This window comes from Magnolia sinica, chromosome 19 (genome assembly GCF_029962835.1).
Source record: "Magnolia sinica isolate HGM2019 chromosome 19, MsV1, whole genome shotgun sequence".
NCBI classification, from domain to species: Eukaryota; Viridiplantae; Streptophyta; class Magnoliopsida; order Magnoliales; family Magnoliaceae; genus Magnolia; species Magnolia sinica.
In genome coordinates this window covers 45,778,398-45,792,150 of record NC_080591.1, presented here as the reverse complement: position 1 = coordinate 45,792,150, position 13,753 = coordinate 45,778,398, and the positions used below count along the sequence as shown (strand labels likewise).

At 39.3% G+C, this 13,753-nt stretch overlaps 1 protein-coding gene across 1 annotated transcript in view; it reads right to left on the bottom strand.

Annotated features, from left to right (window-relative positions):
- Positions 1-825: 825 nt before the first annotated feature.
- LOC131235214 (uncharacterized) overlaps positions 826-13,753 on the bottom strand; it is a 73,194-nt gene continuing 60,266 nt past the window's right edge. Inside the window, exons 9-15 of the mRNA XM_058232359.1 lie at positions 4,966-5,155; positions 4,729-4,788; positions 4,381-4,638; positions 2,997-3,255; positions 2,697-2,902; positions 2,397-2,447; positions 826-1,644 (exon numbers count right to left, since the gene is read on the bottom strand). Coding sequence (XP_058088342.1) covers positions 1,354-1,644; positions 2,397-2,447; positions 2,697-2,902; positions 2,997-3,255; positions 4,381-4,638; positions 4,729-4,788; positions 4,966-5,155 — 1,315 coding nt within the window. The 3' untranslated portion in view covers positions 826-1,353. The remainder of the gene's footprint in view (positions 1,645-2,396; positions 2,448-2,696; positions 2,903-2,996; positions 3,256-4,380; positions 4,639-4,728; positions 4,789-4,965; positions 5,156-13,753) is intronic.

Here is a 13,753-nt window from a genome sequence, read left to right as displayed (position 1 = left end):
GATTCTGTTTGCATATTCAGGAGTCGGGCACCAAACATATTGATTCAAGGGAGGATTCGGGCATCTTGGACAGACTGTCTAGACAGCATCTCACTCTGTTTAGAGATTTGGTATGCCCCTAGCACGAAAGAAGCATATACCATGGATGGGTCGCAATGCAGGTGGTCATCAGAGATCTTCCTTGTTGGCAGTTGTTTGATGATGAGGATAATAATTGAGCCAACTAAGAGTTAACCTATAACAATCACCTATAAGTCATTAAAATAAAATAAAATTATCCATGTTTGTATCATCGTACAAAAGAAGAATACAAGCATAAATGCCACTAATGACAAAGTTCCATTCATCATAAACAGTCACCCTTAATCAAGTTCCAATCAACAATAAAATCAAGTTGGATTTTGAGGGCAAACAATACCAACACAAAAGATGTTCCATTTCCACCTAAATGAATTTTATTTGTTATTTCATTGGTTTCATGTCTCAATAAATTCCATCACGAGCCTTTACCTGCCATTGTGTTCTAGTGAAGCAAGTCTAGCCATTTTGAAAAGAAATGATTAAAATGCATTTTCATTTAGCTTCTCCATGATAAATTTCTAATGAAAATGAAAATATTCTCAAACATCTCTTTCCAATTATATTTCATTTCACTTGTATGTCCCAAAAGCTTCAAATTTCCATGAAAACTTCTAAAAGGATCCAAAGTGGCCCTTAAAAGAGCTTTATGGAGAACTTTCAGCAATGGTAGGTTTCAAGTGACTGGACAAACGCAAATAAAAGCATCTTGTGAAGTTGGTCCTAGTAAGCATTGCATAGAGAGGGTAATGGAAAAAGAGACGCCAATTTTATTCCAGAAAATGAGTTAAGAGCTTCGTTGTTCTAAGATGCTATAGAAGCCTAACAAATACATGGCTTCCCCTCCCTAGAGTTCCAATCAAGCTCTTTGACGGGTCACCTCACCCATTTGAATGTGCCACCAACACAAACCTAATAAACATAACAATGGCTGAATCACACTAAGTGAAGTCTGACTACCTACACAGGCTTAAAATTACATTTCTAACAAAACCCACAACAAAACAGGAGAAAAAAAAAAAAAAAAAAAAAAATTTCTTGTGGTAATAAAACTAGCTAATTGTTCCTATATTTTACAATGCCTCTCCTACCACAAGCAACAAACTCTAAGGAAAGTCAGCTTCAAACTCGAAGTAGAACCATGCATCAGATGATGTTACCACGAGTCGCTCACTTACACTTGGTATGGTGATGAGTAGAGAGGAGAGAGGAGGTCAAAGCAAGGCAGGATTAACAGTTTAAATAAAGTACAGGGGTTAAGGTCTTGACAGCGAGTCAACAGAAGAATTCTGTAAAAGACCACATTATGAACTTTGCGAATATGTCTGCTTCTAGGAACTCGATATGTGCGGCCCGGCCAATGATTGTGTTCAAGCTCCTGCCCTGAGAGGAAGTATCAAAGTTGACATCGCAGCGCATGAATGTGCGTTTCTCTGATGACAAGGCACGGATCTGGTCCAGGCAGTTGTTTAGCATTTCCATGAATAGCTGTCCCTTCTTTGAGTAGTCAAGGGCTGCTGCTGGGCACAACTCAATTCTGGCTGAATGGTATGGCACATAGCCATCCTGAAAAGTGTCAAGGGGAAGAGGTTAGAATGGATGGAAGTTAAAAAGACAACAAAATGGGTGGATGTAGTTTCCCTTTCATGTAGTATGAAGAAGATATCATGCCTCATTTTTATAAAACTCCAAGCAGTTTCTTCCTCGCTGCATAAGTGGCAAACAAGTATGTGATCTGGAATTTTCATCCGGCGGGCCACCACATGAATTGGCTATACACAAAAACTAACAGCAATTGGAAAACCCTGAACATCGGGTTGTTACAAGTCTGCCTATTGAATGTAGAGCGGAGACCGTTGCTCTGTTTTGACTTTTTTGAGTGAGAAGTCCTTGAGGCCGCAAACAATCCGACTATTGGGATATTGTCATCCATGTGATGACCCCCATCGAATCAACAATCAAAATCACCTTATTTGAGCCAGATGCACAATAGAGATGTTCATGGAATCATGGAACTCCATGATGCAATCAATGTGCATGACGGTAGCAGTTCGTCACATAGTAACAACAGGGTAATGGAGAAGAGGAACTAAGACAAAGATGGCCCTACAATCAAGAAAGAAGCCTTGAACATGAAAACAACAAAATTTTGTTTTCATGTGCAAGCTAGCACCACAAAAAAAGAGGGCTTCACAGCCATTAGGAAATTTGCGAGTAATGCACTCAACTTTGGAAGATAAGCGCTGTAAAAATTCAAGAAAAAAACAAAGAAACAGATGTTATTGCTAATTAGGCCCTACTACGACAGATAAGAGTACCTGTGGTGAGGAAATCAAGATGATGTTGTTGAAGTACTCTAGTGTCTTCTGCTGGAAAAGTTAAGGAAATAATATTAGGAATTTAAACCTTGAAGATGAAGAAATAAACATTAGGGCATGCATGTTGTACACTCTCATGGGAATGGCTAACCCAAATTCCCTCCCTCTGTGTGTGTGTGTGCGCGCGCGCGCATGCGCGTCTATATATATGAAGGTTGTGCAGATTACAAGCTAATCATCCTGATTCGGAAGATCTATTAAAGAAGAGCATTATTTTAGCATATAATTAGTATTTAATACCTTGCAAAGCTTGTAAAAGAACGTGTTCTGGAGATCTGGATCATCGGTGAAAGTGAGTTGGTGAATGCACTGGGTTCCCTTAAGCTTCTTCAGAAGCCACAACCCAGAGTTGAACAAAGAGTTGGAGCTGTACAGGTACCCCAAATGTGGCCCAGATACGGACATGTAGGTATAAAGGTATTTTACATAAGGCACCATCACGCTCTCTGAGATGATAAGCACAAGTAAACACAAGATGACTAGTGGATATAATGAAATAAATCACCATGGGGAAAAAGAACTCTAGTAATGTATAAATACCCGTTAAGGCACTTCTTATGATGACATTTCCTATGGAATGCCCGACAAAGCTAAGCTTGATGTTTCTATAGCCTCCAGATCTTGAGGCTTTGTCCATTTTCTTTTTAAGGAAAGAAGTCACCTCTTCGGCCAACCTTCCACCCATTTCTCGGAAGTCTCCAGATGTCTTGTCTTCATTTGCCTCAGACATGAGACATTCTGCTCCAGGATCTATCAAAAGCCATTGATTCCGAACAAGCCGTAAATCCAGATGATGTCCCTATTTGCGTGTAAGTCGCGTTAAGAAAGGAAAGAGTCAACTGAATCATGCTTTGGACAATGATGCAGCACCGAATATTTTTAAATGGGCATATGCATACTATTTGTTGTTTGAACTATAACTTCAATAGAAACAGCTCCTTTCAGATGATTAAGTTAGAAGATAAAGTAAGGATGTTTGAACCAAACTAAAATATAGGCCACACATCTAATGATCAATTGGACATCAATTTTCAGTTGTGTTTGTCAATGTAGGAATGAAGGTGCCAACACATAAAATTGAGAGACAATATTTCCTTTCAAAAATGAGATATTTGGTTGGTGGTGTTGAGTAAAGTTTCTTTCTATAGATATGGTAACTATACAGAAGCAAGTTGTTGCTAGGATGAAAGATAAGGAAATGCATATGTAAACACTTCTTGAATCCATGGTAAAGGAACGTGCCTGAAATCCATGCACGAAGATAACAACTCTCAAGACACGACCACTTTTTTGTGGGCCAGCACCCAAGAGCTTAGGTACGACCTTGCCCTCAGGTCCAGTAGGTGTAGTTGACATATCTTTCTGATCCAAAGGACCTAGGGATGAATTGTAGCTAGTAGTACGCAGTGGAGCATTCATGACATGTTGTTCTACAAGAACAACTGGAATACGAGAAGGATCCGCAAAAATTTGCATGTTCTTTCTATAGATATGGTAACTATACAGAAGCAAGTTGTTGCTAGGATGAAAGATAAGGAAATGCATATGTAAACATTTCTTGAATCCATGGTAAAGGAACGTGCCTGAAATCCATGCACGAAGATAACAGCTCTCAAGACACGACCACTTTTTTGTGGGCCAGCACCCAAGAGCTTAGGTATGACCTTCCCCTCAGGTCCAGTAGGTGTAGTTGACATATCTTTCTGATCCAAAGGACCTAGGGATGAATTGTAGCTAGTAGTACGCAGTGGAGCATTCATGACATGTTGTGCTACAAGAATAACTGGAATACGAGAAGGATCCGCAAAAATTTGCATGTTCTTTCTATAGATATGGTAACTATACAGAAGCAAGTTGTTGCTAGGATGAAAGATAAGGAAATGCATATGTAAACATTTCTAGAATCCATGGTAAAGGAACGTGCCTGAAATCCATGCACAAAGATAACAGCTCTCAAGACACGACCACTTTTTTGTGGGCCAGCACCCAAGAGCTTAGGTACGACCTTCCCCTCAGGTCCAGTAGGTGTAGTTGACATATCTTTCTGATCCAAAGGACCTATGGATGAATTGTGGCTAGTAGTACGCAGTGGAGCATTCATGACATGTTGTTCTACAAGAATAACTGGAATACGAGAAGGATCCGCAAAAATTTGCATGTCTTGAATTGATCGATTGTTAATCTGCATTAAATACATTTTGTCAGATTTCCCCCACTGGGCCTTAACAAAAAAAGATGTAACGATTAATAATCACTTAGCATATGTTTTAACCTTCATCTGTCCAATACTACGTCGATGAAGCTCAGCGCGTGTGACAGCAGTTTGTGTTGGCTGCACGAAAGAATATGAAAGAAATTTACAGGCCATGTTTATAATAGTGTCATTGATGATAATGCTTATTGACATTAACAAAATTCTTCAGATATGCTCTACAAAAATCTGGGAAATTCTTACAACAATATTTATGAAACACATAATGAATTTTTGGGAGCATACATAAAACATTACATCATCACTGGACTTCCTTGGAAGCGAGACTCTTCCAAGGACACTATGGTGAGAAGCCTCATCAACTGCGCTTCTCAGATAGCGGTGTGGAACCTCAATCCTAGAGTGCACCATCCATATTGACCACTCGGCCTTGCGATCATTGGCCCATACATCACGAAGAAATTCTAGAATCCTGGCTCTGTTAGTCCTGGAGAGAACAATGTATTAGTTCTTGAATATTGCATGCCTGCAAATAAGCATAGAGAATGTAACACAATATTCCCCAAAGTAAGATCTCAGAATCAACTCTAAGGAAGCATTGATCTTAAAACAAATCTTTAACTTCAAAATTGCCACCAACTGGATCAATAAATGCGGATATTGCCACAACAAACTATCGACTAATTGCCAAATTGCAAATGATAGCATGACACTCTCAAGCAGCTAAAACATCAAAGAGCCAAATCTAGCTTAAAACATAGACACCATCTTTTATCAGCATCCATTTTAGTTCAATTTGGATACCCAACCATGCACAATTGCAATTCGGATTGCAGTTATATGGTTAGAAAAATAAGTTTTGTGTATCATTTAGTAAATGAATTATGCAATCCCCAGCCTGAGGATATGCATGGTATCCTGAGTCGAGCTGGTATGAGTTGTGCCCATGGGTGGGTGAAGCAAAATGTAGATCTAATAGGACCCACAATGGATAGATCATCCGCCAACATCATCCTCATTGTTAATGTCATTGTCGCCGTCACCATTGTTAATGGTAGTGGCCTATGGCCCACTTATTTATTCTTGGGATGTGTTGGGAATATCGTTTTTTGTATAAGGGGTATTTTTGGTATTTTTTCTTTTGTTTACTTGAGGGCACTTTTGTAATTTCATCTATTTATAAAATAATATAAAAGAGGAGTGGAACATGAGCCCTAGCGCTTTCTTCCCATTTCTCAAGTTTCTTCTCTCCTTTTCTTTTCTTTTCTTCTTTTCTTCTACTTTTCTCTTTTCTATACCAACTTACATGGTATCAAAGATGTCTTAGAAATGGTTTGGACTCTATAATTCCTTCCGATCTAACCCAAATTGTTGGATTTTTTATTTTTTATTCTTTTTTACGACCTTGCAACACATAGGGGGCGGATCGGACCGTAAGGGGAGTGTGTTTTGTTGTCCGTTTGCACAGAAAACATGTTGTTCCTCGAGTAGAAGGGAACACTCATGAAAAGGACCATATAGCCTTTGAGGAAGTATAGTAGATTTTGGCTGTGTGTGTAAGGTAACTCGTAGTTGTGAGCTGAGCGTTTGTTTAAGTCTTGTAATTTGTAATTTTCTAGAAGATGCAAGGAGGAGTTGGCCAATGCGAAAGTGATGATATTGGATGGTAGTATTGTGAGAGAGTAAGTGGGGGTAGGCATGCCATGAAGTGCAACTACTATGGCCAATTAATAACTAGAGGAATCACACGAGTGAAGCAACATTTGGCACATCAAGAAGGACAAGTTGTGGGATGCCCTAGCATGCCAAAATAAATAATGTTATTGATACAATAGAATTTGCAAGAGGTGAAACATTTTTTTAAAAAAAAAATGTGTGGTGCAAAAGAGAAGACAGGATGCGCTTGATGTGGCCCGATAAGAGGTGTTCAGACCTAGACCTGACTACATGGGTGTTGGTCCAAGAGGATATTGTTGAGTCCAGTGATGATTCTAATCAGGAGGTCACATTAGAAAAGAGAGAGTATACGCTCCGTTCGTGAAGATGAGTGTTGACGCATGTTTGGTGATAAGGGGTCTGTATGTGATTTAAGGGGAGGCAATGGAAGTGGGAGTGTGAGTGTGAGGGGTGGTGGAAGTGGGGGATATGTTTAGTGGTTTATGGTGTGCATTTAGTCGAAGGGAATCACAACATGTTCCTATGGGAGATGTGGATGATGATGTTGTAGAGACCGGGAGGCTGTCATGTGATCTAATTCTCTTTAGGAAGGGAACGACAAAACAGAAAAAAATAAAACAAATGTGGACGAGAATTGCAGTTGAAAAGCTTGGGAGGGCAGCAGCCAAGCTATTTATACATGGCAACATACCTCCAAATGTTGCCAACTCCCCATACTGGCAAGTGATGATTGATGCACGGCGGAGGCAGGCGAAGAGTGAAGGCTCCCACAGCTCATGAAATTAGGAGGAAGTGGACGGATGCAGAATATGAAGATGTGAAAGCATATGTCACCTCCTTTAAACACATATGGCAAATAAGATGATGCACTATTATGTGCAATGGTTGGACTGGCCCGACTAGACATAGCATGGTCAATTTCATTGTGTATTGCCACTTGGGTACGATATTCAATAAATCGATTGATGCATCAAATAAAATCAAGAATGCAGATTATATATGCAGCCTTATGGATAAGATGATGGATGAGATTGGAGAGGCAAATGTAGTGCAAATTGTGACAAACAATGAAGCAACATACAAGGCAGCGGGAAGAAAGTTGATGGAAAGGAGACCAAATTTGTTTTGGTCATCCTGTGCCATGCATTGCATCGACCTCATACTAGTTGGAAAGAGGGCAAATGTCATAACATTGGTTGAAAGGGGAAGGGGGAAGTAACGACATTCATCTACAACCACAACCTAGTTGTCGCCATAATGAGGAAGTGCACAAAAGGGAGAGAGATTCTTAGGCCTGCGCCAACAAGATTTGCGACAAACGTTATAGCCCATGAAAGTTTATATGAGCATTGGGGAGAGTTGTCCAAGATGTTTGCTTTACGAGATTGGCTCAATACAAAATACGGGAAAAAGACATTGAGGACACCGGTTAATGTTGTGGCAATTATAAGAGATAACGATACTGGAAAAAAGTTGCAAACATCCTAAAAGTGATGGAATCAATGATGAGAGTCTTTCGTCGTGTCAAATTGAACGAAGTACCTACCATGGGCTTCCTCTACAACGTCATGGATAAGGCGAAGCTTGCTATCAAGCAGGATTCTAAACACAATATGAATTACCGGAAGATGATCAACAAGTGTTGGACAAAGCAACTTCATCATCATCTTCATGCAGCAGGTAAACTCTTTGTTATGCACTTATTCTTCTCGTCTTTGACCCATTAAATAAGTTAATGGATATATAGATATGCTCAATCATACACAAAGGATGAGGAGGTTTGTATCGGGCTTAAGAATGTGATAAAAACATTAGAGCCCAACTTAGGTACATAAGGGCGTTAAATAAAGTACACTTGTGACTGTGAAAGTTTTTAGTCTTTTACGTAATAGTCTTTAATTTTATTATCTGCATGCTTTAAAGTAAAAAGTATTTAACTGTGTCATGTATTATGTATCGTCAACAATTGGAAATATATACACTACGCCAGGGTAGTTTCTCCAACGCCATTGCACAAAAGACAATCTCTCAAAATACTCCAGGTAATAAACTGACATTTTATATTTTTATTAGTTAATAGTGGTAGACATAGCTATTACTAATATTGGCATTATTTTACAAATTGTACAATCTAAGATTAGAGCCTGATATTTTTCCCCATACAACTGATTGGTGGATGCATTGTGGGGAGAGTGCACCAACTCTCAGGTTAATTGCAATTAAAGTTCTGAGCCAAATAAATTTCTCTAGCTGTGAGAGGAACTGGAGTTCTTTTGCGCTCATTCATGCAAAGAATAGAAATAGAATTCAGACTAGGATGTTGGATCAGCTTGTTTATATGCATTACAACATGAAGCTGTGACTGCAAAATTCAAGGTGTCTGGCGAATTTAATGGATGAGGGCGACTTCTGTCCAATAAATTTGGACCACATTTACGCTGAGGATGACCCACTACTACTTTGGTTAAGAGGTAAGAGAGAAACAGGTAGAAGAAGACGATGAAGAAATCGAGATCAATGATCTAGAAATATGGGTAGCACAGCAATAGAGTTGTGCATCTATCTTGGATCCAAAGAGGTCTCCACCTCTTCAAGAGAAGATAAGCAGCAGCGACAGTAAAAATTTAATTCTAAGCTCTACATCATCCCAGTCTCACTCACACTCTTAGTACAAGCAGTACCAAGGCCAAGGGCAGGGGTACGGCTATGGTGAATATGGGTAGTCATCTAGAATTTATTCTTACCCAGATTATACACAGCAAATGCCTAGTGGTAATGAGGATCGTGGTTAGTCATCCTCGGGATTCCTTGATTTCGTCTTCCCCACAAGATCTGGACCATCTGGTGGTTACTATGGATATGCAGCTCCTCCACAGCCATAGCGACATCAGGATGATGACGACGACAACGACACAAAGGTCGTTCAACCACAGGGAGCAAGGTGTTTTTTTTTTTTTTTGGTGATTAGAGTATTGTTGGTGGTATGTATGTGGCTGTGTGATTCACACAAATGGTGTACTGTAAACTATCAAATCACATTATGATAATAATATTTCTTATTTTTTCTATTTACATCCATGAATATGATCCATCAATTGTCTAATTAATACTAATATTATCTTATCTATATAGAATCATTGATAAATATATTTAGAAAATCAAATACATGAATTTTACAACCAATTGAAGACTGTTAGGCCCGAGAGGTCGAGACAACATTCTTACCAAAGAGTGAACCGTTACGCCATCATAAACATGTTAAAAATAAGAAAAGAATATATATTTGCAATCCTCTACTTAAATGGAATTTTCCTCATTTTTTTTTCAAAATTTTTTCACTATATATATATATATATATATATATATATAGAGAGAGAGAGAGAGAGAGAGAGAGAGAGAGAGAGAGAGAGATGCTCACCTGCGCACCTTTGCACATGTGTCAAGGGCATCTAATCCGAATGGTCCATGTGATGCGGTATCCCATGAAACCCTAGGGGACCAATTTTCACCCTGATCTATAAAATTCTGGTTGGCCATAGCAAAGAGAGATGCAAATCAAGGGAGGAAACTGTTTTCTTTTTCCATGGCCCATAAAAGTTTTGGATAAAAGTAAAAGTTGGGCCCTGGGGGTTTCATGGGGTGCTGCATCACATGACTGTTCAGATTTTGGACTTAGATCACGTATGATGAGTTCTCAACAAGTTCGCACAAGTTCCGTGCGAACTAGTGCGCAACTGAGCATTTGGCTATATATATATATATATATATATATATATATGGGTTTTCACCCGTAAAGTTAATGGCAATGCCCATTATGGGCACCATTACCATTATTTAATACCTTGCTTCAAATATAAAACTTTTTTTGACTCCATTGCAAACCCAAAATAGTATCCAATGCAACATTTAGTTAACAGTAATGAAACTTTATTAAAACTAAACAAAAATCATACAAGCATGGAAGAAACTACAGAAAGTGTAGTGAGGCATCATCTTGCAGCCCAATGTTTAAATAGAAAATAGTGTGTAATGTAACATTCTCCCCTCTAAAGCATGAGGTGTAAGCTACGTGGCATGTAGATGCTACTTCTAGATTTTAAATTAAATCATGAGAAATTAGTAATTGAATATAAACATAGCAATAAATAAATAATATAGGTTATATAGCGTGTAGAGTGTCACGTACGCTCTATACAACTTATGATTCTTCATGTCTTATTTAACATGAAGGCTGAGTAATGCAATGTAACGTAGACTACACCCTACATAGAGCAATGATTTAATTTTTTTTCTTTTTTTAGAGATAATAACAAATTTATAATGAAGCGTGCATAAAGGCGAGAGAAAAAATAAAACCCGATGCACATCAACAAGACCCAAAAAAATTATTAGTCGAGGCTGCTTTTAATAGATTGCCCAACTTAAAACGAGGCATTTGATTCTAACAGTGACCTCCACAGATGCACTCTTATTTTGAAAACAACGAGCATTCTGAGCTCCCCAAATGACCCAAAAAATGGCCATGATAATCAACCTCCACCTAGCTTTCCTAGATTTTCCTACTCCTCCCCCATGCCACACACAAAGAAGGTCCTCCACTGTCTTTGGCATTACCCAATGAGTATGAAGGAGACTCGAAAAATACTCCCAAACCTTTTCTAACAAAAAGGGCAATGGATAAACGGATAATTGACCATCTCTGCACTTTTCATACATACAAGGCAAATATTCGCTAGGATTAAGTATCTTCTTCATGGTTTTGAATTTTGGTATCGGTCGGCTATCCACCTAGCAAAAAAAAATGATACGATATGGCGTCGCGTATCAGTATCAGGGCCGTATCGGTCAAAAAAATTTTAAAGCAAAAAAATATGGAAAATATTAGAGAAGAAAAAAAAAGAGAGATGTATCCTAGAATCTATCTTCTTCTTCTTCTTCTTCTTCTTCTTTTTTTCTTTTCTTTTTATTTATTTTTATTTTTTTATTTTTTATTTTTTTTTGCCCATGTATTCAATGTTATGTATCAGACCATTATTTGATGAGAATATTATCAGCTGATTTGAGTTGTCAACTAAATGGGTCCTAATTGAACACAAATCAAGCATGATTTGGTGAACTAGGGCCCATTACATTGAAATACAACAAAAAGAAGATGAAAATATAAAAATGAAAGTGAGGGTTTATCTTCTTTCCATTTTTTTTCCCACAATGGTCCACTTCACTTCGATTTGTCGAATCCCATTCAAATCATTTGTTTTAATCCGAAAATAGGTCTAGAACTAGCCTAAAATGAGTTTTTAAGCTTCTTCCATGGTTTAAATGAAAAACAAAAGATGAGAAAAGTGAAATTTTGAAAAAAAAAAAAATCAACATTGGGCTTTTATGAGCGTATTAGCCTATATCAGACGATACGGGTTAGTTTTTTCATATCGGGCCGATACGACCCCACACCGCATAGTCTTGTGCCGATACGGCCATATCAGCTAATACGATACTGATATTCATATCCATGATCTTCTTTAGAGGTTGTAATGGGGGACATCTCACGCACACGCACGCCCCCCTTACGCACGTACGCAAGGAGGGCCCTACCTTTGATCTGGATCGACAACGACATCCATTGAAGGCCTCCTAGTTAGAGGACTGTGTTTTGGTTCCTTACGGTGGACCTGATCATCATGTGGATCCCATCATTGGATCTCATGATTGTGGCCCACTACCCTAGGTGACCTAGGACTTTTGAGTTTTGCTTATTACGTTATTAGGAACATCATGGACGGTTTAGATTGCATTGATTAATTGTTATTTTTGATTACTTCGTCTTTAAGTAATAGTATGTGCACATGGCGTATCTTTTGGAGTATAGGTTTTTCTTATAAATAGGCAACCCCTTGTAGGTTTTTTTGATTAAAGATGATTAATAAAATTCTACGTTTTCCTGCTTCTCTAATTCTCTGAGTTGTGGAAACCTAATTGGGTGTGAAACCCTCCCTTATTCGAAGGGCTAACTACCGTGGTGCGAAGCCACACCCATCCCAAATCGCCCCCAGCTCCTATCCTCAATATTCCTCATCTCCTACAGTCATCTCCTCATCAAATCCACCCACGTTTGCAGCTAATTTTTCCCCTACAACAAATTTCCAGAATCTAGCCTTGCAGGAGGGCTAAAACTTTGGCGGAGCACCGTGTTCAAACCGATCATCCGTTTGGCTTGAAATTTGGAGGGAAGGTGACCCATCCCTGGCTGACCAGGCCCTAGCTAGCCGATTCTAGATTCGTGGGCCCCACACAGGTGCGGGCCGCCATCCACGCACGTGCGTCAGGTCGGTTTGTTGTCCACACGTGCGGGCTGATCAGAAGTTCCCTCTCGTCTCTATTTCACTCCTCTTTCGCCTTATTTCCATAACCCTAACCCTAGATCATCTCAAATCCCCAAGTTCTATTCCACTTTTGAAACCCTGGGTTTTCCCGAATTGAACCTGTGAATCCCTTGGATTGGGGAAATATTTTTGTGCATGTGTGGATGAATTTACTCTCCTTTGAGCATTGTTTGGTCTATAATTCTAATTGATCTAGCCCTAGCATGTGTAGGCCTAGACCCGCATAGATTCCCCTTGTTGAGTACTTGATGTTATGTGGGATGTGGAATTTTGTGTGATTGTTTCTGAACTAGTATGATCTAAAGCCTCGAATCTCGCATATCGTATTTAAATTTTCATGTCCTGCATCAAATTTGGTATTAGAGCTTAGGGTTCTCATAGGGGAATACATTGCATGTTTAGGGTTTGGTCTATTCACGTGTAATTTGCATTAACTCTCATCATAAAGTCTCGTAGGATCATTTAGTCTCATTTCGACGCATATAGTTGTGTTAGAGGGTCTTTGAGTTGGGGAGTAATTGTATGCCCACACGTATTAGTCGCGGTTTTAGTTTGCACCATGCACTAAACATGGAGCAATTACAAGAGTCAATAGATAACATAACCCGACAGTTTGAGTCTTTGGGTAGGCGCCTGGGACAACGTATTGACCAATGCTGGGATCAGCTTAATGTGAGCGTTACCCAACTAGAGACTTCCGCCTGGGCAAACTCTACCGTTGGAGAAGACGTTCAATCTCAGGCAAGTGGTCAGGAGGATAGACAAGAGAATGGGGGTGGCCAAAGAAACAGACATGGGCGTGCACCCGTGCACCCACCCCGCGAGGGGCATTGTGATCATTATGACCCAGATGCCTAACTCCCCAAGGGAGTTAGAGTAGAGGCTCCTACGTTTAATGGTCACTTGGGCCCAAAAGCTTTTCTAGATTAGTTGGCGAATATGAACCACTATTTTGAGTGGTACGACATGTCGGATGCTCGTCGAGTCCGATTTGACAAGATGAAGCTTGTGGGCCAAGCAAAGAGGTT